At 44.6% G+C, this 27,477-nt stretch overlaps 5 protein-coding genes across 5 annotated transcripts in view; 2 read left to right on the forward strand and 3 right to left on the reverse strand.

Moving 5' to 3' along the window:
* serinc4 (serine incorporator 4) overlaps nt 1-2,619 on the reverse strand; it is a gene marked incomplete at both ends in the record, with an annotated part of 22,762 nt that extends 20,143 nt beyond the window's left edge. The window contains one exon of the mRNA XM_079231449.1: nt 2,500-2,619. Coding sequence (XP_079087575.1) covers nt 2,500-2,619 — 120 coding nt within the window. The remainder of the gene's footprint in view (nt 1-2,499) is intronic.
* Nucleotides 2,620-8,143: 5,524 nt separating this feature from the next.
* On the forward strand, nt 8,144-9,884 carry hypk (huntingtin interacting protein K). The gene is made up of 4 exons (XM_079231457.1): nt 8,144-8,319; nt 9,078-9,133; nt 9,250-9,301; nt 9,709-9,884. The coding sequence occupies exons 1-4, from the start codon at nt 8,158-8,160 to the stop codon at nt 9,802-9,804; spliced, it is 366 nt and encodes a 121-aa protein (XP_079087583.1). The 5' UTR covers nt 8,144-8,157; the 3' UTR covers nt 9,805-9,884.
* A 903-nt stretch (nt 9,885-10,787) lies between these two features.
* On the reverse strand, nt 10,788-15,119 carry mfap1 (microfibril associated protein 1). Its single transcript, XM_079230544.1, has 8 exons — nt 14,988-15,119; nt 13,992-14,208; nt 13,034-13,181; nt 12,751-12,938; nt 12,368-12,637; nt 12,117-12,276; nt 11,596-11,685; nt 10,788-11,448 (listed from the first exon to the last, which is right to left on the reverse strand). Exons 1-8 carry the CDS (start codon nt 15,067-15,069, stop codon nt 11,269-11,271), a joined length of 1,335 nt encoding a protein of 444 aa, XP_079086670.1. The 5' UTR covers nt 15,070-15,119; the 3' UTR covers nt 10,788-11,268.
* A 760-nt stretch (nt 15,120-15,879) lies between these two features.
* Nucleotides 15,880-17,788, reverse strand: hddc3 (HD domain containing 3). Its single transcript, XM_079231284.1, has 4 exons — nt 17,613-17,788; nt 16,576-16,631; nt 16,257-16,497; nt 15,880-16,032 (listed from the first exon to the last, which is right to left on the reverse strand). The coding sequence occupies exons 1-4, from the start codon at nt 17,722-17,724 to the stop codon at nt 15,902-15,904; spliced, it is 540 nt and encodes a 179-aa protein (XP_079087410.1). The 5' UTR covers nt 17,725-17,788; the 3' UTR covers nt 15,880-15,901.
* A 268-nt stretch (nt 17,789-18,056) lies between these two features.
* vps33b (VPS33B late endosome and lysosome associated) lies at nt 18,057-27,111 on the forward strand. The gene is made up of 23 exons (XM_079230330.1): nt 18,057-18,285; nt 18,691-18,771; nt 18,889-18,950; nt 19,051-19,100; nt 19,251-19,318; nt 19,417-19,462; nt 19,864-19,958; nt 20,118-20,222; nt 20,296-20,386; nt 21,042-21,119; nt 21,484-21,557; nt 21,641-21,727; nt 21,983-22,073; nt 22,147-22,221; nt 23,719-23,783; nt 23,879-23,933; nt 24,012-24,058; nt 24,599-24,731; nt 24,815-24,888; nt 25,005-25,106; nt 25,827-25,902; nt 26,264-26,383; nt 26,544-27,111. The coding sequence occupies exons 1-23, from the start codon at nt 18,190-18,192 to the stop codon at nt 26,621-26,623; spliced, it is 1,851 nt and encodes a 616-aa protein (XP_079086456.1). The 5' UTR covers nt 18,057-18,189; the 3' UTR covers nt 26,624-27,111.
* The last annotated feature ends 366 nt before the right edge of the window (nt 27,112-27,477 follow it).

Raw genomic sequence — 27,477 nt, forward strand, 5'->3', positions numbered from 1 at the left:
CCGCGTTCAGGCGGTCGTCGTACACGCAGATGCAAAGTAACGAAAGGTTTAAAATCTAGACTTCAAACGTATTCGTCTGCGTGACCTAAAACTCTTCATTTCGTCTTGTGGACGAGTGGCTGAAATGTAGATTACTGGACCCACCAAGTACTGGACCCACCAAGTACTGGACCCTTCAAGCACTGGACCCTTCAATTACTGGACCCTTCAAGTACTGGACCCAACAAGTATTGGACCCAACAAGTATTGGACCCTTCAAGTACTGGACCCTTCAAGTACTGGACCCAACAAGTATTGGACCCTTCAAGTACTGGACCCTTCAATTACTGGACCCTTCAAGAACTGGACCCAACAAGCATTGGACCCTTCAAGTACTGGACCCACCATGTACTGGACCCTCCAAGTACTGGACCCAACAAGTACTGGACCCTTCAAGCACTGGACCCACCAAGTACTGGACCCTCCAAGTACTGGACCCAACAAGTACTGGACCCAACAAGTACTGGACCCTTCAAGCACTGGACCCACCAAGTACTGTACCCTTCAAGTACTGGACCCAACAAGTACTGGACCCAACAAGTACTGGACCCTTCAAGCACTGGACCATTCAAGCACTGGACCCACCAAGTACTGGACCCATCAAGCACTGGACCCACCAAGTTCTGTACCCTTCAAGTACTGGACCCAACAAGTACTGGACCCTTCAAGTACTGGACCCACCAAGCACTGGACCCTTCAAGTATTGGACCCATCAAGTACTGGACCCTTCAAGTAATGGACCCACCAAGCACTGGACCCTTCAAGTATTGGACCCATCAAGTACTGGACCCACAACGTAATGGACCATTCAAGTACTGGACCATTCAAGTATGGGCCCTTCAAGTACTGGACCCATCAAGGAGTTTAACGACATCCAAGCTATTTCTTTCACGACATTGAGACAACTTCATTCCAAGTCAATGCTATAAATATAAAAAAATGATCATTTAAATATGTATTCCTAGTATAAATGAGTAATGAAGTAATATAATCAATAATATAATACAAATTAGTTAACTATACAACATGCATTACATCACTGCGCCTTACTACACCTGCCGTGCACAACTCTTTCACACTTTAGCGTATAAATACTGAAGATCGGTGGTTCAAGCCCCGGCTCTGCTAGTCCTTGTGGACGTGTCCTTGAGCAAGACACTTAACCCTGAATTGCTCCCCGTTGCTGTGTCTACGGTGTGTACAAAAAAAAACGAAGTCGCTTTGGATAAAAGCGTCAGCTAAATGAAATGCAATGTGTTTGGCGTCTTCATACTTTGAGCGTTTTTTTTTTGTCCCTGAGCTCCACAAACGCTTGAAGCAAAACATTTATTTGTGTGGACGCTTCCTCTCTTCTCGGTCAATAAAAGAGCGAAGCTACCGAAAAAGCGATTTGATTCGGAAAGTTCAGAAAGTTTCTCGCGTTCACTAGATTAGTCGAGCATGTTAGCATGTTAGCATGTTAGCATGTTAGCATGCGGAAACTGGAGAAAATAGACGAAATGTCACTGAGTCCAGTATAAATATGTATAAACCTCCACGTCATCGTTAGAGAGAGGAAGACCTTCACCCAGGAGACCGCTGTTCATGTGAAACCAAGTCAATGTGTGCAACTGGTGTCCGTCAGGTAGGGAGGTTACGGGAAAAAAAGGGTATTCAGAAAACAAACATAACTAGTAGTTTTGTGAAAGTAAACTTAAAATCTTAAAGTTTACTTTGAAAAGACGCCGACACACAACGGTTTGTTTGATCTCGAACAAAAAGGTCCGTTACGTGCACGCCGCACGCCGTCTTTTCAAAATAAACTTCCATCTTCCCAGGAAACAACTTAGATTTAGTCGACCAAAGAGAAAAGAAATAAAATTATTACCCAAGAGTCGTTACTGAAGCACACAAGCTATGTGACAAATCCATCAACGTTAGCCTGTAGCTTCACATGCAGAAAGCTGCTGTTTGTTGGACCCGCCCACCAACTCCCGCCCTTTTGCAGCCTTTATTACATAGATAACGTACCAATTGATTTCTTGGGATATCTACGAATTACGGCGCACTACTTTTCTCGTAGGCATTGCCACACAGGCATCTGTCCACACAGTTCCACCGCTAGCATCACCAGTCCTCCGTCTTGTGTGCGTCTGGCGTCTCTTCTTCCTCTTCTTGCTCGTCTTCCTCACCGTGAACACACACGCTGTCGTTTATTTAGACTCAATCGCTCACACACCTCCCACAAACACTCACTCGAGCACCAAATGTGGATTAATCCGCCGCTAAAAATAGTCCCAAAACAAGCACTTTTCCCTCCTGTTTCTAGCAGCATTTACCACAAAAAAGAGCATTTAAGTATTAAATTCCTTCTCAGTAAACATCAACTCCCGGGGTTTAATGTTAAGTCATTCTACGTAAGAATATACACTTTTGTCCTCAAATCGACTGCGTCTGCAGCCGCCGCTCCTCCGCTCTCACCTGATAGGCCACCATGTTGAGGAAGTAGTTGTAGGCGCCGCTGTGGTTCGTCCCCTGACTGGCCGACATTGTGCCTCTGAACTGCTTTTCATCGGCCGCGACGACTCTACATTTGGCCATGAACGTCCGGCGCCAACGAGGGTTTTGTGTTCCTCTCAGCGTGCCTCCAGAGACGGCATCCTCACGTCGGCCCCGGGGAACACGACTTCTCACGGGGAAAAAAGTAAAGAAAGTGAAAGAAGTCCAGCAGGTTGCTCCCTACATGCTTCTTATGCTGGATTAGCAGTAAATCCGGTCCGGTCGGGCTCCCTGTTTCCGAGAGCCTGAGCACGAGCTCTCAGTCCAGCCTCGCAGGGGAATACGTGTTTTTTTGGCCCATAACACCCTGCTGCTCTGGCTCTGCGGCGGTGTTGGGTGCTGCCAGAAAAGAGGGAGAGGTGGTGGCGAACGCCCAAGGGTGCCCTCCCCCCACCCTCCACCCGTCCTATACCCGGTCAGATTAGGCAAAGAGTCTGTGAGGGGAGGAGGAGGAGGAGGAGGAGGAGGAGGAGGAGGAGGAGGAGGAGGAGGTCGACGGGGACCGTGTGTCCGTCCCATCTGTCCCTCCCTTCCCCCACTGCGCACAGCACAGCACAGGGGGATTGGGCAATACTCCCTTTTAATCCAGATTTACAATAATTAAACAATTAACCCTGTGTGGTTTCTAGACGCCTGACACCTCACAGCGCCCTAATTTCTGACGCCCCCTTCACTCCCCTGTCTCCAGACCTCCTCTCAGAAAAGAGGCCGTAATCCTAGCAGTCCTGGTGAGGTGGGGCAGGCTGGCCGGTGATGGGACCATTAAAGCCAGAGCGCTCACAGCTTAATAACAGAAAGGCTGATGGATGTTTGGGCTCTAATGGAAGGCCCAAAAAAAAAGAGGCTGAGAATATAAACTGAGTTGCGTCTAATATTTTTGAGCTTTCCAAATGATTTCCGTGTTTAATCTGCGATTATCATGAAGGGCCTGCTGGTTCGTTCCATTAGATTTAGAGGTAAAAAGAGAATTTATATAAAAGTACAAAAGTATTGTCAACAAGTGTCACAGCCTGGAACTCCTCCAGCTGCACTACTTTCCACTACTGTTGTCTTTAATGTCTTTTTTATATGCATCTTGTTTATTGTATATTGTGTGGAAGACCAACTGGAGACAAATTCCAATAAAGCTGATTCTGAATTAGTCGCCATTCTTTTTCACGTCCCTCGTTTTAGTTTTTTTGGGGTTAAAAGTCTGAAATCAGTTCTGACTGAGTTCAGCAGAAGCTGAAGAGACGTAAAGGTTTATTTCTCTGATGGATAAAATATATCAGTAGAGACTCTGTGCTGAATCTAGAAGCTTCTAGGCGTCTTAAAGTCTAAAGGAGACGAGTAAGCGTCCTCACTGCTGGGGCTTTTCTGGGCTGTAAACCGCATGTTTAGATGAACTCATGGTGGAACTAGCTAACTAGCTTTAGCCAACTAACTTTAGCTAACTAGCTTTAGCTAACTAGCTTTAGCTAACTAGCTTCAGCTAACTAGCTTTAGCCAACTAGCTTTAGCTAACTAGCTTTAGCCAACTAGTCGGCGCCTAAACCTTATGAAATGTGCTGAAGGCTTCATGTGAAGTCCAGAGAGAGAAAACAAAAGAAAAGGCTTTGTGTTGTGATGCTACACATCTTAGCTTCACCTTAGCTTCTTTCAGAGTTTTTTTAAGTTTTCATTTAAACATTTACAAATTTACAAATTAAATATAATTTAATTTAATAAAATGTAATAAAATTCATTTAATTAATTTAATTAACTTTAGTCAAATTAAATTAAATTTGATTAAATTAAATTAAATGTAATAAAATAAAAGTAGATACAATTAAATTAAATAAAAAATAATTAAATTAAATTAAAAACCAATTTTATTTTATTTTATTTGGATGAAATCGCAGCCAAAATGAAAGTACAGCCTTTTTCGGTGAAGTTGTACCTTCTGTTCTGGGTGACTGGATCTGGTCCTGTTTTCAGAACAATGGCTGACTGTAATAGTTGACATCCTGGTGATGGAGAACCTCACACATCTGTTAGAAATGAAGGAAGATCACTCAGCCACCAGGCCGGGGAGGATAGTTAAGATATGAATAAGGTTGTCACCTTTCATTGGGTTTAATTTATTTACCCATCTGGATTCATACTTTATCATCCTTAAAATAAAATGAAAACCGCTCTGAGTGCAGGAGGAGGATCAGATTATATTTGGGTTAGGGGGGCGGAGCGTGGGATAATCCAGCCTCTCGTCACCGTGACCTTCTGCAGCAGCAGACTCTGAGCCCGGTTCCTAATGTTCTCTCTGAGCCGGGTCGTCCGCTCAGATGTTCTGTAGATGTAAAACCATAAACTATAAGCGTTTGTGCCTTCCGTCGACCCAATTTAATCTCAAAACAAAAAAAAGCTAAATTTACAAAGGAGCTCTAAACTAGTTAAACTGACGTTTTACCCAGAAGTCTCTTGGGCTGTCAGGATGCACCGTAACACTCCGAGTGGAATGAAAGGAGTGAAAACAAGTGCAGAGAACGAGTGATGACGACTCGCCGCTTTGCATGCTGGGAGGAGAGGAACTCGGAGGTGAAGAAGAGCCTCAGAGCGAAGCAGCAGCTGATGATGAAGAAGAGTAAACGTCTGCCTTCAAAGCAGACTGTTGTTGTTAAAACAAGCAGAAATACACATGATGATGATGATGATGATGATGATGATAATTATTTATGATCAAACACATTCTGCCCCCAACAAATCAACATGTAAATGACCGTTATGAACATGAGTTGATCAGAGCAGCATTCCTAGGGGCCCCTCTCTCTCTCTCTCTCCCCTCTCTCTCTCTCCCCTCTCTCTCTCTCCCCCTTCTCCCCCTCTCTCTCTCCCTCTCCCCTCTCTCTCTCCCCCTCTCTCTCCCCTTTCACCCCCTCTCTCTCTCCCTCTCCCCTATCTCTCTCCCTCTCCCCCCTCTCTCTCCCCTTTCTCTCTCCCCCCTATCTCTCTCTCCCCCTCTCTCTCTCCCCCCTATCTCCTCTACCCCCTCTCTCTCTCCCCCTCTCTCTCCCCCCCCCTATCTCTTCCCCCCCTCTCTCTGTCTCCCCCCCCTCCATAATTGCTGCTGCATTGTGGGAGAGGAAGACGAGCCAGAGAGGAAGAACGATGCAAAGCCTTTTCAGTGAAATCACTCGATCTATGCTTTCAATAGGATTGCGCAACAACAGTTGGCTGAAAGCCCGTTGAGGAAAAAGAAAAAGAGAAATGATCCGTTCATCCGTTCATCCGTTCATCCGTGAAGTCCAGTCTTTCTGACGGGTTGAGGCATTGTTTAGGTTGTTGTTGTTGTTTTGAGGTCAACTCAAAAAGAAACGAGAGTTGTTCTTCATTCATAACTTCAGCGTAACTGAAGCTGTAAAATAAACAAAATGAATGAATGAACGCTTGTTGTTTTTTGGAGGCTCATTATTGTTATTAACAACCAGCTGTTGTTTCTGCTGATAGAGGGACACTAATAATAATAACACATAAGGATGTTTTTATATTTGCTGTATCAGTTCTTTGGAGCTTCTTAAGATGTTACTGAATAGATCTTAACACCATGGACCTTCATGTCAGCGTGTTGCCTCCGTTGGTTTTCAGTGGTAAAAACCAACAACCTGCAGAGACTCTCTCAGTCCGGAGCCGGACATCACGGCCAGTAGCACGGCAGGATGGAGGGGTTGCTATGACGAGGGACGTCGCCGTAGCGACTGAAGGAGGAAACACCAGAAAGCCCAGTCTGGAGCGGCAGCGGTGAAAGGGTTAAAGCAGGTAACCCTCTTACGACAGGAATAGAAGGAGGAGGAGCACACGGTGATCTACTGACCCAGACCTCACCGCATCTCATTCATCTTACTGCTCACGATTCATACTCCGGACCTCCTAGTGTTATTTATTGTTATTTATTGTTATTTATTGTTGCCATGAACAACAACACACCGTTTCATTCTGAGGTTCACTCTGATCAGTGTCACCTGTCCGTCATTAGTCCTGTACTTCAATATTATACAATATTATAGTGATCTATCTATCTGTCTATCTATCTGTCTGTCTGTCTGTCTGTCTATCTACCTATCTATCTATCTATCTATCTATCTATCTATCTATCTATCTATCTATCTGTCTGTCTGTCTGTCTGTCTGTCTGTCTGTCTATCTATCTATCTATCTATCTATCTATCTATCTATCTATCTATCTATCTGTCTGTCTGTCTGTCTATCTATCTATCTGTCTGTCTATCTGTCTGTCTATCTATCTATCTATCTATCTATCTATCTATCTATCTATCTATCTATCTATCTATCTATCTATCTATCTGTCTGTCTATCTGTCTGTCTATCTATCTGTCTGTCTGTCTGTCTGTCTGTCTATCTATCTATCTATCTATCTATCTATCTATCTATCTATCTATCTATCTGTCTATCTATCTATCTGTCTGTCTGTATATCTATCATCCATCCATCCATCTATCTACCTTTGGACTCACTGCCTGTAAACCTCATCAGTCTGTCACCATATCTGGCAATAATCATTTATTTAATAATGATAAAAGCACAAAACACGTGTCTATTGCTAAAAATAATGTAATTTATGACAAACAAAATGTTGTTTTTTTTTGTGCATCTTATGGTTTGATTGCAATTCTAACTCACAAAATGCATCTTCATGCTCAGGTCACACATCATGTCACACAGTCCACTTCTGTGTGTTTCCTCCTAAATGTGTTGTGAGGTTGCAGCAACAATAAATATGTGGAAACATGTCAGAAACATTCCTGTAGAAGCTCCTTGTGCACAGTCAACTAGAGTTGGAGGATATTCTTGTATTGGGATCCTCAGCACATGTTTCATGCAGAACAAGTTCAGAGTTTGATTCCAGTGTGGCGTGAAAACCTTCTTGCAGACTATTTCTAACGAGTCAAATGTTTTTAAAGTAACGGAAACGTTTCCGTCTTTGCTGGTTAGCTTCCAGGTCTCAGCGTTAACGTGTGCTATACTTGCTAAGCTACATGCTAATCTATTCATAAAGACACGCCGTCTTTATCATGTAATGACCATATTAATATTATAAATGTATTACTTAGTGAGTGTGTGTGTGTGTGTGTGTGTGTGTGTGTGTGTGTGTGTGTGTGTGTGTGTGTGTGTGTGTGTGTGAATTGAATTTGGCTGCAGGACACATTTTCCCTTTGGCGGTAATATAAAGTTGTATTTTTAGTGAATATTAATCATGGCTTCTTGTTTCTCCTCTGTGGAGCTTTTCTTTCCAGCAGTGGGGGAAATGGAGTCTCATCTTGTTTTGATCATGGACTTCAGATCAAATAAGATAACTTTATTGATCCAGACGTTATGGTGCTAAAGTAGCAGCACTAAGTAGGAAGGAGTGCAAATAAAACAAAATACAAACAATAAAGATTAGCAAAACATAGTTATACTTAATTGAGAAATAAATATCCACAGATATTTGATGAATAAACGTATTTCTCCCCTATTAAATCGTACTTCTCTTTCCGGTGCCACCTGTCTTTCCCCTCCGACGTTCATAGGAACCTCTCTTTTCGTTCCGGGCCTCACTGGAGCGAACATGGCGGCCGAGGGAGACGTCGATTTGGACCTCGAAGCCGACGAGAACTGCACCGGGAAACCGGCAGAAAAGCCCCGGAAACATGACAGCGGCGCCGCGGACCTGGAGAGAGTCACGGATTACGCGGAGGAGAAGGAGATCTCCAGCTCCGACCTGGAAACGGTGAGCGCTGCGGGTCAGAGTTTAGCCGGGAGACACGCGGCCACTGCCGGCTGAGTGGACTCACCCTGCGGGGCACGGAGCCACGTAAAGTGTACAACGTGTACAAAGTGTACGGCGTTGTTTCAGCATGTGTTGGGCTTCATGGGGGAAATGTAAATGCTGTTATATGCTTAGTAAGTGTGCAGTAAACGATTAGCTTGTTGGCTAACGTCAAACGCCTAGTAGCGAGCAAAGTAAAGCTATTTGCTATTTTTCACACTTTACGTCATTGTCGTAAACTTCTCGACTGTAGCAATGCGACGATATTCCAACGAGAAACACTTCAAAATAACTGGAAATGTATACAAATATCAAACAATGCATTATTAAATCACTAAATAATAAGTGTAATATTTTTAAACCGGAAGTTAATGTGATTTAAAGTTGCTTTGCAGTTAAAATAAATAAAACCTGAGGACTGATCTGTGCGTCATAGTTTGCTTTAGGGCTACTGTTTGTCTCATTCTGTCAAATCATACAGAAATGTATTTTAATAATTGATTTATAGTAAAACAGCTAATTTTAGCTTGTTCAATATTGTAAATATGGTCAAGTGTAACGTATGCAGCATCTTATTTGTGCTTTATTTTGAAATATACAAATATATCCTGAAGGTTTTAATTTAATAAACCTGTCGGTGTTACCTGTTGTGATGGATTTGGTTTCTGAAACTGTGAAAATGACCAATAAATATGAATAAGTGAATGTTTGTCTTTCAGGCGATGTCGGTGATCGGAGACCGGCGGTCACGAGAGCAGAAAGCCAAACAAGAGCGGTGAGAATACGGCCGAACCTCCAGATGTATTAATCTCACACGTCTATATGATGATGTAATAACTATGATAATATAATAACTATATGATAACTAATGTAACCTGTTGATTCTTCCAGAGAAAAGGAGTTGGCCAAAGTCACCATCAAGAAGGAGGACGTGGAACTAATCGTACGTTTTTATTTTATTCGTTACATTTTTTTGACATTTATTGATGGTAATTATAGTTTATCAAACAATGAAGCTGTAATGTGATTTGAATTATGTCATTTCATAGCTAAGGAGAGAGATATTACATTTTGGTCTCATTCATTTGTGCCATTTAAGGTTTACTGTATGCTTTGTATTCTCATTGTTAGTTTAAATACTACATTTGGAAATCCATTGGTCAGAATGTGTATGAACCCTGACCCTCAAATAACAAATGAATAGGGTAGACGAGACTTGGAATATTCTGGACCAGTTTGTAAAATGTTTTTATAGTTTGTTAAACATGGCGTTCACGTCAAGACTCGATACAAGTTTCCCTCTTTAAGATATAATAAGGTAATAATAAGCGGCTCATGTCGTGGTTGCAGATGTCGGAGATGGAGATCTCTCGGTCGGTGGCGGAGCGCGGCCTGAGGGAACACATGGGCAACGTGGTGGCGGCGCTGGTGACGCTGACCAACTGAACACCGGACTTCATGTGTTGGTTTCAGAGTTCTAAGTTGTTTTTTTCTTTCTTTTTTTAAATAAAAGTTGACCTGCCTCATTTTGTGCCTCTGATATTTATTTAATTTATAGGAAACAAACCTATTTTTAGGCCCTTTCCTCTAAATGTCATCCCCAAACTAAAAAGGGTGTATCTCTGCAACCACTAGGGCTGTTTAAATAATGTTGGTTATAATAAAAGGTACATATGTAAGATTTAGTTCAGATGTGTAAATATCAGTCTATATGTTACTGGTTAAGAGTAAATGAAGATGACACACAGAAACACATGAAAAGGTTTCAGGTCCGCCTTTAAAAAATAAATCACTTTCAGGATGATTATTTCTTTGAAATGATGCAGCTGTAAGGTCCAACTCTAACCCAAATCATAGCTCAATATGTGAACATTCTCTAACCCAAATCATAGCTCAATATGTGAACATTCTCTAACCCAAATCATAACTCAATATGTGAACATTCACTAACCCAAATCATAACTCAATATATGAACATTCTCTAACCCAAATCATAGCTCAATATGTGAACATTCACTAACCCAAATCATAGCTCAATATGTGAACATTCTCTAACCCAAATCATAACTCAATATGTGAACATTCTCTAACCCAAATCATAACACAATGTGAACATTCTCTAACCCAAATCATAGCTCAATATGTGAACATTCTCTAACCCAAATCATAACTCAATATGTGAACATTCTCTAACCCAAATCATAACTCAATATGTGAACATTCTCTAACCCAAATCATAGCTCAATATGTGAACATTCTCTAACCCAAATCATAGCTCAATATGTGAACATTCTCTAACCCAAATCATAGCTCAATATGTGAACATTCTCTCTGCAAAGGTTGACTTTGATAAAGTGAAGCAGAACAAAGTTAGAGAGGGTTTAGAACAGAACATTCAGACGAGGACTCCAATATTTGCATTGGGGCACATTTTAATTTTCTCGTGTACCAAACCATATATTTCTCTGGTATATTATTTTTCTCTCCATAAAACAAGCTATGATTTACAGTTTTATATAACAATCGCTCAGTCTGGATTGGATTTTAAAAAGGTTTATATTTGTTCTGTTCTCAGTGGAAAAGAGAATAAAAAAAGAGATGAAAATACGAGTTTTATTCAACACAAACGCAGGAAAATCAACACAATAATCCGCCAACTTCATAGAACTCACTGGATTTGTACAAACATTACAACCCACTGCTTTAAAAAGACAACACAGTGGGAAATTAAAGTTGTTTCCACCGTATTCTGCATCTGAAGGAGTTTTCCTGTTAGAACCCAACAGTAAATCAAGCGGTTTAAAAAGGCGTCTTCCTGAAAGCTTTCCTTCCACAGCGGGACGTCCAGCAGAGCAACTCCTCCGGCTCTGAAACTGTCTCTGGACTCTCGTGGAGTCTTCCTCTTCCTCTCTAAGTCTTCCTCTTCTTCACCGTGGGCCGGTCGAACACGTCCCTCACGCCCGCCGCCTTCTGCTTGAAGAACTTGCTGTTCTGCGCGCTCTCCTGCGCCCAGGCCGAGTCGAACGACGTGGTGTCCTGGTCCACCAGGTGGGTGTACTTGGTGCGGCCGGAGCGGCCGAAGTTCTTGACCTAGTGGGGAGAAAACCAGCCAGAACTTATTAATAAATGAAGTTAAAAAGTAATGTTGTGTGTGTGTGTGTGTGTGTGTGTGTGTGTGTGTGTGTGTGTGTGTGTGTGTGTGTGTGTGTGTGTGTGTGTGTGTGTGTGGCGGCTCACCTGCATGACTTTGGGTAGGATGGTCTTGTTGAAGTGGTCCTCCAGAGTCGGAGCGCTGAAGTCTCTCTTGTACACGTTCTCCTCCTCATCCTGAACACAAGCAAACCAACCGGTTACCACAGCGCCCTCTGGTGGAGAAACTAAACGCGTATCTTTTATCTTGTAACATTAATAATAATAATTTATATAAATATATATATTATTATTTGAATATATTATTTTATATATATATATATATATATATATATATATATTACTGTGCCATCGTAATGAATGTTTTTCTTTAATAAAAAGCAGATTACTAAAACCAGGTGATTGTTTGTTAAGCACGTCAATACATAATCTGCAGGTGTAACCCAAACATAACCTACATAAACTAAATATGATAATATAAGAACTAAATGCAGAGGAGGGACAGTAATCATCTGTAAACTCATATCAATAAACTTCTTCATGCCTTCACACAAACCCTGTGAAGAAACAAGTATTAAATGCATCCTCGAGGTATAAACAGGGCTCACCATGAAGAAGGCTCCTCTGTGGTAGTACTTCTGCAGGAACTTGTATTTCCCCTTGCTGGCCTTGTTGGTGACCTGCTTGCCGCTGTTGCGCAACTCAGCGCGGCGCTCCTCCTCCGTCAGGTTGTGGAACCTCTCGATCTCCGCCTTCTCCTTCTCCATGCTGAGGAACAACGCCGCTCGTTAGCTCGTTAGCTCGTCTCACCGCCGCGTTAAAGGAACCGGCTCCACGTATTTCTAGTTTCTTTACTCACATTTCTCGCGTCTCCCGGTCCCTCTTGATGCGCTTCAGCTCCCGGACCTTCCAGCCTTCGTACTCCTCCTCCTCGTTCTCTCCGTCCGTGTCCAGAGCGTCCAGAGCCGCCAGCGTGCGCCGGTTCTCCTCGAACTCCTTCTTGGCCTCCTCCTCCACGATCTTCAGCGTGTAGCGCCGCCGCTCCTCCACCTGCTTCTTGGCCTCGGCCTCCAGCTCGCGCTGCTTCAGCTCCTCCGCCTCGCGCTCCGCCACCGTGACGCGGTCCTTCCTGGGGGTCGAACGGGAGGATTGAACATAATGATACGTCTATTTTCTTTTCTTTTTTTGTATGAAACCGTGTGTGAGCCGCTAAAGCTCCACCCAGGAGGACGCGGTCCTTACTTGCGGATGAAGACGGGTTTGAGCCGCGGCTCCGCCTCGTCCTCGCTGTCGGTGTACTCTTCGTATTCGGACTCGGACTCTGACTCCGCCCCCGACTTCCCCTCCTCCTCCACCTCCATGACCTCCATGTCGTCGCTCTTCCGCTCGGTGGCCCGCTGCCGCATCATCGACCGCCGCCGCTCGATTTCCTGTTACGAGAAAGAGAAACGTTCCTTGATACAGCGTGGAGAGAGAGAGAGAGAGAGAGAGAGAATACATAACGGACACAAAGAGAGCAACCTACCTCGTCATCCACCTCCTCCTCTTCCTCCTCCTCCTCTTCCTCACTGCTCTCCTCGTGGTGCTGCTCCGGGTGCCACGTGCCTTCGTCGGAGTCGTCGCTGCTCTCGGCAACGACCTCCGGCTCCGCGATCTGTCTGTGTCTCGCCAGCCTGAGGGCAAAGAAGAAGCGGCGGTCAGAAGAGCAATCGTGCCTCAGACGACCTGTTGCCTCTAAATAAAGACCTGTTACCTCTAAATAAAGACCCGTTACCTCTCAATAAAGACCCGTACCTCTAAATAAAGACCTGTTATCTCTCAATAAAGACCTGTTAACTCTAAATAAAGACCTGTTGCCTCTAAATAAAGATCCATTAACTCTAAATAAAGACCCGTTAACTAAATAAAGACCCGTACCTCTAAATAAAGACTCGTTACCTCTCAATAAAGACCTGTTATCTCTCAATAAAGACCCGTTACCTCTCAATAAAGACCCGTTACCTCTCAATAAAGACCTGTTACCTCTAAATAAAGACCTGTTACCTCTCAATAAAGACCCGTTACCTCTCAATAAAGACCCGTTACCTCTCAATAAAGACCCGTTACCTCTCAATAAAGACCCGTTACCTCTCAATAAAGACCCGTTACCTCTCAATAAAGACCCGTTACCTCTCAATAAAGACCCGTTACCTCTCAATAAAGACCCGTTACCTCTCAATAAAGACCTGTTACCTCTCAATAAAGACCCGTTACCTCTCAATAAAGACCTGTTACCTCTCAATAAAGACCCGTTACCTCTCAATAAAGACCCGTTACCTCTGAATAAAGACTCGTTACCTCTCAATAAAGACCCGTTACCTCTCAATAAAGACCCGTTACCTCTCAATAAAGACCCGTTACCTCTAAATAAAGACCTGTTATCTCTCAATAAAGACCCGTACCTCTAAATAAAGACCTGTTACCTCTAAATAAAGACCCGTTACCTCTCCTCCACGTCCTCCGAGACGCGGTTGAGCAAGCGCTTGAGACGCGGGTCGGAGACGTCCTCCTCCTCCAGCTCCAGCTCCGCCTCCGCCTCCTTCCCCTTCTTCGCGAACTGGAAGTCCTCGTCTTCCTCGTCGGACGACTCCATCGGCGCGTAGTCGGGCCGTTTGCCCGACACGTAGCGCTTCACCTTCACCTTCTCCATGGAGAGCTCACCTGGAGGAGCAGAGACCACGGTGAGCTGAGAGACCACGGCCAACGCACCTCAGGAGCAACGCACTCCCTTTGTCAACGCGTGGCGCTGCGTTGTTAGTTGGGACCGAGGATTCGGTCCTAAATATTCAAATGATTTGATTTGGCTTTGGAAGCCAGAACTAAAGCCCCTTAAGAGTTTAGTCGTATACAAATAATCTGCAATGCCGTTCTGTTTTATATCATTGTAAATGTATTTATCTTTGGATCCTGTGGAGTTTATTAAAATACTTTTGCTGCTTCAGCTTCACTAAATAACCAAAAGTAGTTGTTCTTCAAATCTTTAAAATCAACCGATTCTTCCGTACGTTTTGTGTTATTTTCATCTCCTGCATACTTATAATATATATTATCAGCTCCAGACACCATTTAAACTGGAAGATGTTCTCACAACCTTCAACTGTCACATGTTTTCAGACCTTTCCTGACTTTATAATAATGGGTGTGTATTGCGCAATGGAAAGGAGTCTTTATCTCTCTGATGATACCAATACTTTGCTGTTTTTTTTAGGGTCAGGTTATACGTTCAACTACAAGGATGCTCAGCAGTTCAGTTCAAGGCTCTCGGGTTTCAACACTTCAGTATTTTCAGCAATTTATTAAAATAATTCAGCTTTCCAATGCATTCTCAGCAGGAAATGCATTTTCTACATATATTTTTCTCATTTTCAGATGATTGTTGTTGGTTCTAGCAGTGGGGTTACGCTAAACTAAGCTAAGCTAAGCTAGCTAACCACTATTACCTTTCTCGTTCCGGACCGGAACCGCTCCGGCCGTGGACTGGATGGGCGGGAGCTTCATGTTGAGGGCCTCGCGACTAGACATGGCGGCTCTGGTCCACGGGATCAACCGAACACAAACAAAACGTCTTTTACTCGCAGAAAACGAGCTCCTCGAAGCAGCTTTCAGTCAACCGGAAGTTTAACTGGCCGAAGAGCAAGCGGACCGGAAGTGGCTTCTTCTTCTTTTGCTTTTTTACGGGACAGGACGTGTTTTTTGTTCCGACATATATTTCCTCCCAAGGAGAAACACAGATTAAGACAATTTCACACTACAGTTTACTAATTATCGTCAGTTAAAAAATAATTAATAATAATAATAAAAAAACATCAAATGAAAGAGGAGATTAAAGCTAAATATAGAGATTCTGCACAACAGCGCCCTCTGGTGGCGGATATCAGCTATTGATAGGTAGATAGTATCCATCATACTATTATATCTTTAGTATTACGCATGCATACATGCAGATGTGATTATTTGTTTTTACATGAAACATAACTTCAACAATTATCAAAATTAGTATTTCTGCAAACCGGTCGCCTGATGGTTTCAGCTCTACTTGTAAATTATCACGTTGTCATGTTTTTAGTGCAACATTTGTAAAGTAACTTGTAAGTAAAGCTGTCAGATAGCTGTGGTGAAGTAAAAAGTACAATATTTCACTCTGAAATGTAGTGCAGATGAAGTATGAAGTGAAAGCGTGAAGAAGAAAATGGTACAAATACCTCGAATTTGTACATCATTTGAGTAAATATACATAGGTACATTCCGCCACTATAGATAGATAGAAGACCAGTGACCACACAGACGTAAACAATATGATTTATTTCTATAATTTACAAATTAAAAGGATGTTATTTGTAATCTCCACTGAGCGTCAGGGCTGGACGCCCCTCTGCCTGAACAGCTCCTCCAGCTGCTCCTCCAGCACGGCGTTGGTTCCCTTCAGGCCTCGCACCACCTCCCGCGCCCAAACGAAGTACTCCTGCACGCGCTCGGCCGTCCAGCCTGTAAAGTAATAAACCACGTAAATGAAATGTTATCTGACAAACGGTCACGTCTTCCAGTGTCCTGACAGAGTCCCGTGTTTGAGGTTTCAAGAGAGAAGTAGAGTCATTTATATAGACTTCTATACAACCAGAGGAGTCGCCCCCTGGTGGTCAGGAGAGAGAATGCATGAAGCATAGACTTCTATACAACCAGAGCAGTGAGAGTGACGGGGAGGTTCTGACCGGCCGGTGTGCTGCGGATCATGTCCCTCAGATTGTACAGTTTATCGGCCAGTTTGACCAGCTTGGCCTGGCGGCTGCAGAGCGCCGCGTGTTCCACCTGCTGCCGCTTCCTCTCCTGCTTGGGCAGCCGCTTGTCGTCCGTCACCTCCTCCACGATGCGAGCCACGACCGGCCCGAAGGTCGCCTCCAGCTCCGGCAGAGAGGTGTCCGTGTCCTCCACCGTGTCGTGGAGCAGCGCGGCCTGCAGGGGAGAGACGGGACGCCGGCTCAGTGACCCAAAAAACACCCGCAGCTCACCGTTTAAAATCCTCATACTCACTTGTAGAACCTCGACGTCCGTCACGCCGCCTTCATGGCTCAGGATTCTGGCCACTCCTGAAAAGTTTGACAAGTGGAAAACATGTATTTTTCATTTCACTATGACTTTAAAATCTTATCTATAAAAATACTTCAGAACCTATTTGTTGATTCATAGTTTAATTATTAACTAATAATACACGTTTGTGCTATAAAAAGTACAATATTTCCCCTGAGGAATGTAGTGGAGAAGTACAAGGTAGCAGAAAATACAAGTACCTCAATACTTGAGTGAATATACTTAGTTACTTTCCACCACTGCTTCTATATTATTGCATACTTTACACACTCAGCCACACACACACACACACACTCTGAGCCTCACACACACACACACACACAGCCACATACACACTCAGCCTCACACACACAGCCACATACACACTCAGCCTCACACACACAGCCACATACACACTCAGCCTCACACACACACACAGCCACATACACACTCAGCCTCACACACACTCAGCCTCACACACACACACAGCCTCACGCACACACAGCCACATACACACACAGCCACATACACACACAGCCACATACACACTCAGCCTCACACACACTCAGCCTCACACACACACTCAGCCTCACACACACACAGCCACATACACACACAGCCTCACACACACTCAGCCTCACACACACACACACAGCCACATACACTCTCAGCCTCTCACACACATACACTCTCAGCCTCTCTCACACACACACACAGCCACATACACTCTCAGCCTCACATACACACACAGCCTCACACACACACACACATACTCTCAGCCTCTCTTTCTCACACACACACACACTCTCAGCCTCTCACACACACTCACTCGCACAGCCACATACACGCGCAGCCACACACACACACACACACACACACACACACACACACACCCCTCAATACATGAGTGAGTGTACTTAGTTACTTTCCACCACTGTTTCTGCATTATTTTTTTAACGTAAACATTTCCCAGCAGCCCTGAAGGCATCGCCGCCTCGTACCGATGGGGTGGTTGATGTACGGCGTCGCTTCCGGGTCTTTACGCCGCTGGTTACGATGTTTCTCCGCCGCGAAATTAACCGTCTCTAACAATAAAACCGCGTCTGAACTCATGGTGGAAGAACAAGACGTTTCCTGACAGAAAGAGAAAGAAAAACCCAGCTGTGACTGGACTTCAACGTCGCTATTTCGTTTTTTTTTTTTTAACAAGTCCGTCCCCGTGTGTCGTCCGTGTGGAAACGCCAACTGACGACGATGAGGTTGGTTCCGCTTTTTCTCGCTACGGAAGCAGCAGGCAGCTTCTAACATCAGTTTAACGCCCTTTTTTGTATTGTTTTGACCGACATGTGCTGCTTGCTTTTGGCTGTTTCTTAGATATTGTTGTGAACGTATTTCCACCGAACTGTCAGCTCGTTGACACTCATCTTTAAAACCGAACCGTGATGTCGAGGATGTGTTTGTAGCCGAGGAGCTAAGCTCGGTCCCTCACAGCATCTCCACCCCGCTGCGCTGCTGCGGGTCCAGTGTTGTGTGTTTTGTGTGTCTGTTCACCGCGTGTTGCTGCGCTTCTCCTCCAGCATGGCGCACAGTGTCCGGAGAGACTGTCCGGAGCTGCCCGACTTCTCTCTGCTCAAGAGGCTGGCGCGAGACCAGCTCATCTACCTGCTGGAGCAGGTGAGGCCCGGATGTTGTGAGTCTGTGAGGCTGAGACCTGTAGAGACTGGAATGTAGATGCACATTACTCACTCACACACACACACACACACATAAATTAACACACACACACAGCCACACATAAACACACACACACACACACATACATAAACACACACACACACACTCTCACTCACACACACAGCCACACACAGCCTAACAATCACACAGCCTCACACACACTCTCACTCACACACACAGCCTCACAGACACACTCACACAAAATAATTAAAACAGCTTTACATTTTTATAGCTTTAAATAGTTTTATTACAACCTTCATTGAATGTGTGTGTGTGTGTGTGTGTGTGTGTGTGTGTGTGTGTGTGTGTGTGTGTCTCATATATTTCTTCCTCTTCCTCCCTCAGCTGCCGGGGAAGAAGGACCTCTTCATCGAGGCCGACCTGATGAGTCCACTGGACCGCATCGCCAACGTGTCCACGCTGAAGGTGAAGCTGCTCCTCTTCTTCATCATCTTCATCAGAGGAGGAGGAACTCAATATTTACTTCTATTTTAATACTTTAATATCTTTTCAAACGTTTTCTACATTCTTTTTTTTTAACAGCAACATGAAGTCGACAAACTTTACAAAGTGGAGTACAAACCTGTTGTCAGCACCTCAGACCAGTGAGTCCTTTATACACACACACACACACACACACACACACACACACACACACACACACACACACACACCTGGTGATGTTGAGGCATTTCTCTCTTTCAGGCTCTGTTTTTTGATCCGGCCAAGAATACAAACTGTCAAGTGGATTTGTGGTGAGTCCTGTAGTCCTAGTCAGACCATTTCTTCATTATATTATATATATATCATTATTTATTTATTTATATATATATATATATATATATATATATATATATATATACACGTGACTAAATGATGTCATGCTGAGATCCTTGTTGTTCTAGATGTGGTCAATGCAGACAAGGCGGTGGGAAAACTCAGAAGATACAAGATCATCTTCACTCCCCAGAAGGTATTTCTCTCCCTGCTTTGATTCCTCTGCAGTCACACTAATGAATGAGTGAATGAGTGAATGAGTGAATTAACCCGCTGGCTCTCCTGTCGCTCCAGTTCTTTGCGTGCGAGGCGGTGCTGGAGGAGCAGGGGATCTTTGGAGGTGAGCGTCTTCACTTCCTCTCGTTCTAAACTGCAGCCGCCGCTACAAAGAGAGTACGCACTCTTCTTCTACGCTCTTCATTTATTTGCTGTGCAAAGGATTGTGGGTCAGAAACGTGGTTTAAATAAAAATAAACAAAAAAACAAACATGTTAGGTATCAAATTAAACATAAAAATCAGGGCTACAATACTCTATAATCCCCATGTAGAACCTCTAAACACAACTCAAACAATGATTAGGGTTTATGGTTCGGGCTTAAAGGCCTACGACCACGTAGTAGACCACAAGCGTTTAAAAAAAGATGTAAAGACACTTTACGAAGGGGATAAAATAGAAGGAAATAAATACTTAAAAATGAATAAAAGAATGATGGTTAAACCGCGTGTTTGTCGTCTCACAGACGTGACTACCGACGAGTGGTCGTTCTATCTCCTTCCTCTGGACGATGACGTCATCAGTCTGGAGCTGCCGGAGTTCTTCAGAGACAACTTCCTGGTGAATAGACGACGAGAGGATTCACAACCGGAGACGTTGTGTTTAGCGTCCTTTCTTTGCCCGGCGCTGTTTTCCTGTTTGCACGTGAATCCAAAATGATAAAGGCACCGACGGCGTCAGGGAGAGAGAAACCTGCTGAGCTGTTGTTTCCTCCCCCAGGCGGGCGACCAGCGCTGGGTGCGGACGGCCGGCAGCGCGCTGCACCTCCTGCACTCGCTCTACGGCCCGTTCTCCAGGGTCTACGGGATCGGACGCTGTTCCAAGGTGCCGGGCGGCCGACGCGTCACGTCCAGGTGCGGCTTCAGCCGAGGTTAACGCTTCTTCTGTCCGCCACCAGATGGCGTACGAGTCGTGGCGGGAGCAAGTGGAGGAGGGGGAGCAGAGAGCCCGGCAGGCCGAAATAGGAAAAGTGTTTCTCATCGACAGAGGTGAGAGCAGCTTAAAGGTGCGTACACTTCTATACAACCAGAGGAGTCTCCCCCTGGTGGTCAGGAGAGAGAATGCAGCTTTAACACATGAAGCATATACTTCTATACAACCAGAGGAGTCGCCCCCTGGTGGTCAGGAGAGAGAATGCAGCTGTAACACATGAAGCATATACTTCTATACAACCAGAGGAGTCGCCCCCTGGACGTCAGGAGAGAGAATGCAGCTTTAACACATGAATCATATACTTCTATACAACCAGAGGAGTCGCCCCCTGGTGGTCAGTGGAGAGTGAATGCAGCTTTAACACATGAAACATAGACTTCTATACAACCAGAGGAGTCGCCCCCTGGTGGTCAGTGGAGAGTGAATGCAGCTTTAACACATGAAGCATAGACTTCTATACAACCAGAGGAGACGCCCCCCCCCCCGGTGGTCAGGAGAGAGAATGCAGCTTTAACACATGAAACATAGACTTCTATACAACCAGAGGAGTCGCCCCCTGGTGGTCAGGAGAGAGAATGCAGCTTTAACACATGAAGTATATACTTCTATACAACCAGAGGAGACGCCCCCTGGTGGTCAGGAGAGAGAATGCAGCTTTAAGACTTTTTCTGCTCTCCTCTGTCGTCTCTAACTTCGTCTCTGTGTTTGCAGACGTGGACTTCGTGACTCCTCTGTGCTCACAGGTCGTCTACGAGGGTCTGGTGGACGATATATTCAGAATAAAGTGTGGTGGGTATGAAAGCAGGAGAGATGACCTCCGTCCACATAAAGACAGCAGAATCTAAACATGCAGTTTATGTCGGGCTGCACCATTAAGGCCCAACATAAACTTTGTTTACTTTGATCAATATTGAGATCCCAAATGTTCCTCTAATTTTAGCACATTTTACATATTAATAATGTTTTAATATTTGCATCAAAATATGTCTGGTTTTTAATCTACAAAGCATCTCCTCCAAGCAAATACAATTGGACCATAACTTGTATGTGTGTATATATATATATATATATATATATATATATATATATATATATATATATATATATAAATGTAGATTGTTGTAGATTTCTTTAATGCGTGTCTGTCCTGCAGGATGTGTGGAGTTTGGACCTGAAGTCACGTCGTCTGACAAAAGTCTTAAAGTCATGCTGAACTCTCAGGATAAGGTAGGCTGATCATCATCATCATCATCATCATCATCATCATCATCCCCCTAAGTTGAATGTTTTAACTCACTCGCGTCTCGCAGGTCTTCAACGAGATCAGAAACGAGCATTTCTCCAACGTCTTCGGCTTCCTCAGTCAGAAAGCCAGGAACCTGCAGACCGCCTACGACGTGAGTGAACGCTCAGGAGTAAACAAAACGCTCAGGAGTAAACAAAACGCTCATGAGTAAACAAAACGCTCAGGAGTAAACAAAACGCTCAGGAGTAAACAAAACGCTCAGGAGTAAACAAAACGCTCGAGAGTAAACAAAACGCTCAGGAGTAAACAAAACGCTCAGGAGTAAACGCTTGTGAGCCTCGTCCGTCCGTTTGAACTCAGACTGACACGCCCCCTTTTGGTTTGTCTCCTTCCATGAATTCCACAGAAGCGTCGGGGGATGGACATAAAGCAGATGAAGACGTTCGTGTCAGAGGAACTCAAAGGGTTAAAACAGGAGCACCGGCTGCTCAGCCTGCGTGAGTCTGTCTGTCACATGGGTTGATTGATTGATTGGTTGATTGATTTAAAGTTTGCACGTTCTCTTTTCAGACATCGGGGCGAGTGAATCGATAATGAAGAAGAAGACGAAGCAGGACTTTCAGGAGCTGTTGAAGACTGAACACTGTGAGAATTCAGCTTTTAGGTCAAATGAAACATTAAAACGTTGTGAAGTTTAGACGCAAGGTTGTATGAGGTTCTAGTGAGGTTGTGTGAGGTTCTAGTGAGATTCTGGTGAGGTTGCATGAGGTTCTAGTGAGGTTGCATGAGGTTCTAGTGAGGTTGTGTGAGGTTCTGGTGAGGTTGCATGAGGTTCTGGTGAGATTGCATGAGGTTCTGGTGAGATTGCATGAGGTTCTGGTGAGGTTGCATGAGGGTCTAGTGAGGTTGCATGAGGTTCTAGTGAGGTTGCATGAGGTTCTAGTGAGGTTGCATGATGTTCTAGTGAGGTTCTGGTGAGGTTGCATGAGGTTCTAGTGAGGTTGCATGATGTTCTAGTGAGGTTGTGTGAGGTTCTAGTGAGGTTGCATGAGGTTCTAGTGAGGTTGCATGAGGTTCTAGTGAGGTTGTGTGAGGTTCTAGTGAGGTTGTGTGAGATTCTAGTGAGGTTCTAGTGAGGTTGCATGAGGGTCTAGTGAGGTTGTGTGAGGTTCTAGTGAGGTTGTGTGAGATTCTAGTGAGGTTCTAGTGAGGTTGCATGAGGTTCTGGTGAGGTTCTGTGAGGTTCTAGTGAGGTTGCATGATGTTCTAGTGAGGTTGCATGATGTTCTAGTGAGGTTGTGTGAGGTTCTAGTGAGGTTGTGTGAGGTTCTAGTGAGGTTCTGGTGAGGTTGCATGAGGTTCTGGTGAGGTTGCATGAGGTTCTAGTGAGGTTGCGTGAGGTTCTGGTGAGGTTGTGTGAGGTTCTAGTGAGGTTGCATGATGTTCTAGTGAGGTTGCATGAGGTTCTGGTGAGGTTGTGTGAGGTTCTAGTGAGGTTGCATGAGGTTCTAGTGAGGTTGCATGAGGTTCTAGTGAGGTTGCATGATGTTCTAGTGAGGTTGCATGATGTTCTAGTGAGGTTGCGTGAGGTTCTAGTGAGGTTGCATGAGGTTCTAGTGAGGTTGCATGAGGTTCTAGTGAGGTTGCATGAGGTTCTGGTGAGGTTGCATGAGGTTCTGGTGAGGTTGCATGATGTTCTAGTGAGGTTGCATGAGGTTCTAGTGAGGTTGTGTGAGGTTCTAGTGAGGTTGTGTGAGGTTCTAGTGTGAGGTTGCGTGAGGTTCTAGTGTGAGGTTGCATGAGGTTCTAGTGAGGTTGCGTGAGGTTCTAGTGAGGTTGCGTGAGGTTCTAGTGAGGTTGCGTGAGGTTCTAGTGTGAGGTTGTGTGAGGTTCTAGTGAGGTTGCGTGAGGTTCTAGTGAGGTTGCGTGAGGTTCTAGTGTGAGGTTGCATGAGGTTCTAGTGAGGTTGCATGAGGTTCTAGTGAGGTTGCGTGAGGTTCTAGTGAGGTTGCGTGAGGTTCTAGTGAGGTTGCATGAGGTTCTAGTGTGAGGTTGTGTGAGGTTCTCTTTCTCGACGTTGTTCTTGTTGTTGTTGTTGTTTATCGACACAGATCTGGATGAAGTCTTGTTTTTCTGTTCCAGCTTTACTTGAAGGATTTGAAATCCGTGAAAGCATTTCTTTCCTGGCGGAGCACATCAGCAGACAGGTGCGTCTACACACAGAGGCGTCTGATTAATTATTAATAACATGATTAATAACTCGCTGGAAAACGTCTCTCATTCCCTTCTTCCTCGTCTCCAGGTGTCCATGATGGAGAGCCTGAGGCTGCTCTGCCTGCTGTCCATCACGGAGAACGGTCCGTCGTCTGCGTGTGAATAAAAGTGTGAATACGATTCAGATTGTTCTCACGTTGTTAATAAACTGTTTCCCACAGGACTCCTGCCCAAGGATTACCGCTCCCTAAAGGCCCAGTATCTGCAGGTGAGATGTGTACATACATTTAAAAACATTATCCTTCCAGGTTGTTATTTGTATGTATAGTCTTATTTCTTATGTGGTGCCATTTGACTTTTTTCCAGTCTAAATTTGATTTATTTTTCATTTATTTATTCAATATTTTTGTTCTCTATTCAACCTTTTTAAGGCACATTGTCACACACATAATACAGCACATATGTTAGCTAGTTATTGCGCCACCTACTGGCATGGAAGAGTATTTCATTACTAGACCAGCCTCTATATTGCAGCTCAGATGCTCAAAAATGAACAATTTTTGTGAAACTATAAGTGAAATTGGACATTTTCCAACACCGGTTGAAAATATGCTCTTTTGTGTCCATCTTTTTTATTTTTTTAAATGACAATATAAAGGGAGACACGACGCAAGTGCTGTTGTATTGTAATGTTTTGCATATTTAAAGGTACACACACTATTTTCGTCCGTTGTCTGTATGTATTGGACCGTTTCATTCTTTCTTTGAGCAAGCGAGCGTCTGGATGAACGTTCTCTCTGCTCATCAGAGCTACGGCGCCGACCACCTGCTGACGTTCTCCAACCTGCGGCAGCTCGGCCTGCTGGTGGAGCAGCCGGCCGGGGAGACGCTCACCGTGATGGAGAGCAAAGTGGGCAAGCTGGTCAACGACAAGACCGCAGGTGACGCGCAAAGCTTCTGGGATTCTGAGTCCTTTCAAAGAACGAATCTTTTGTGTATATTTATTTTATTTTTATGTTCACAGGGAAGCTGACTGACGCCTTCTCTTCTCTCGCCAAGAAGAGCAACTTCAGAGCTCTGAGCCGAAAGCTCAACCTGGTAAAGATCCTCATCGCCATTTTATTACCTGTGTGATCATATATATATATATATATATATATATATATATATATATATTTATATTTTGTGTTGTGTGTGTGTGTGTGTGTGTAAAGGTGCCGAAGTCCGATGAGGAGTATGACCTGCGCGTCCCGAGGGACATGGCCTACATCTTCAGCGGCGCCTACGTTCCTCTGAGCTGCAAACTCGTCGAGCAGGTGAGGGAGAGAACGCAGGACGTTCTCCAATGTTCACCTCAGACGTTCTCCTGCTGTTGACCTCAGACGTTCTCCACTGTTGACCTCAGACGTTCTCCGCTCAGACGTTCTCCACTGTTGACCTCAGACGTTCTCCACTCAGACGTTCTCCACTGTTGACCTCAGACGTTCTCCACTGTTGACCTCAGACGTTCTCCACTGTTGACCTCAGACGTTCTCCACTGTTGACCTCAGACGTTCTCCGCTCACACATTCTCCACTCAGACGTTCTCCACTGTTTAGCCCAGACGTTCTCCGCTCAGACGTTCTCCACTGTTGACCTCAGACGTTCTCCAGTCAGACGTTCTCCACTGTTGACCTCAGACGTTCTCCACTCACACGTTCTCCACTGTTGACCTCAGACGTTCTCCACTGTTTACCTCAGACGTTCTCCGCTCAGACGTTCTCCACTCACACGTTCTCCACTCAGACGTTCTCCAGTGTTTAACTCAGATGTTATCCTGCTGTGTTCACCTCAGACGTTCTCCAGTGTTTACCTCAGACGTTCTCCACTCAGACGTTCTCCAGTGTTTAACTCAGACGTTCTCCACTCAGACGTTCTCCAGTGTTTAACCCAGACGTTCTCCACTGTTTACCTCAGACGTTCTCCACTCAGACGTTCTCCAGTGTTTAGCCCAGATGTTCTCCACTCAGACGTTCTCCCCTGTGTACCTGCTGCAGGTGTTGGAGCGAGACGGCTGGACGGGGCTGGAGGAAGTCACCAGGCTGCTCAACGGAAAGGAATTCGCTGTTTCAGGTCAGATCTTAAAGAGATGTAATATAATAAATAATATGTAACGTTGACGCACTTAGAAAACCAAGATGGCCGTCATCGGATTTCTCAATGTGAAAACCAATCGGGGGTCAAAGGTCAGAAAAACCCGACGACCTCGATTTACCAGAGAAGGACCGAGTAGATCTGAAAATGGGTTTTCATGGACTTGTTACCAATAATGATGAACCTAAAATGATCATTATAATACGAATTATTAAAGTACTAACAATGGTGATTATGATGAACTTAAAATAATACTGATGATAATAAGAATTCTATTGATAATCAATGATAACAATAATAATAAACTGATAACTGTGACTGTGTGGTTCCTCCTCATCAGGAAGCAACGGAGCGGATTCAAAAGCACCGAGCGACGCCCAGCGCATCGTCCTCGTCATGTTCCTCGGCGGCTGCACGTTCTCCGAGATCTCGGCTCTCCGGTTCCTCGGCAGAGAGAAAGGTAAACGCTCCTGAAGGATGATCTCTCTCTCTCTCTCTCTTTCTTTCTTTCTTTCTATATATATATATATATATATATATATATATAAAAGCCATGAAAGCTTTGTGAATGGTTCCCTTGTTGCCGGGCAGAATGACCGTAAAGCGCTCTCTGTTCCCAGGTTACAAATTCATCGTGGTGACGACCGCCATCACAAACAGCTCGAGGCTCATCGAGTCTTTACTGGGGAACCACGAATGAAGGCCCGACCGCCGAGTCTTTACTGGGGAACCACGAATGAAGGCCCGACCGCCGAGTCTTTACTGGGGAACCACGAATGAAGGCCCGACCGCCGAGTCTTTACTGGGGAACCACGAATGAAGGCCCGACCGCCGAGTCTTTACTGGGGAACCACGAATAAAGGCCCGACCGCCGAGTCTTTACTAGGGAACCACGAGTGAAGGCCCGACCGCCGAGTCTTTACTAGGGAACCACGAGTGAAGGCCCGACCGCCGAGTCTTTACTGGGGAACCACGAGTGAAGGCCCGACCGCCGAGTCTTTACTGGGGAACCACGAGTGAAGACCTGACCGCCGAGTCTTTACTGGGGAACCACGAGTGAAGGCCCGACCGCCGAGTCTTTACTAGGGAACCACGAATGAAGGCCCGACCGCCGAGTCTTTACTAGGGAACCACGAGTGAAGGCCCGACCCGTTGATGGTGGACGGAATCCGGAGACTCGGCTGACAGCGACAGAACTGTAAAGATGTACAATAAGTGAATAAAATGTTTTAACATGGTCGACTCGTGACATTTGTGACGGAAATAATTGCAAATGATGAACGCTGTATCTGACAATAATAATAATAACTTTATTAGCACTTTTTTAAAAACAAAGTTTTACAAAGTGCTCTACAGAGAAGTAAAGTATAGTCATACATAATTGAAATTCCAGTAAACAAAAGAAGAACCATATAAAGGCAATGAATACATGAAAATCAAACCAATAAAAAAGAGCAAATGCAATCAAAAACAAACAAATAAATAAAATAAACAAACAAAAACAGGGGAACAAAATAACTACATAACTTGAAGTGATTTAAAATAAGTTACTGA

Source organism: Taurulus bubalis (genome assembly GCF_910589615.1).
Source record: "Taurulus bubalis genome assembly, chromosome: 15".
Lineage (NCBI taxonomy): Eukaryota > Metazoa > Chordata > Actinopteri > Perciformes > Cottidae > Taurulus > Taurulus bubalis.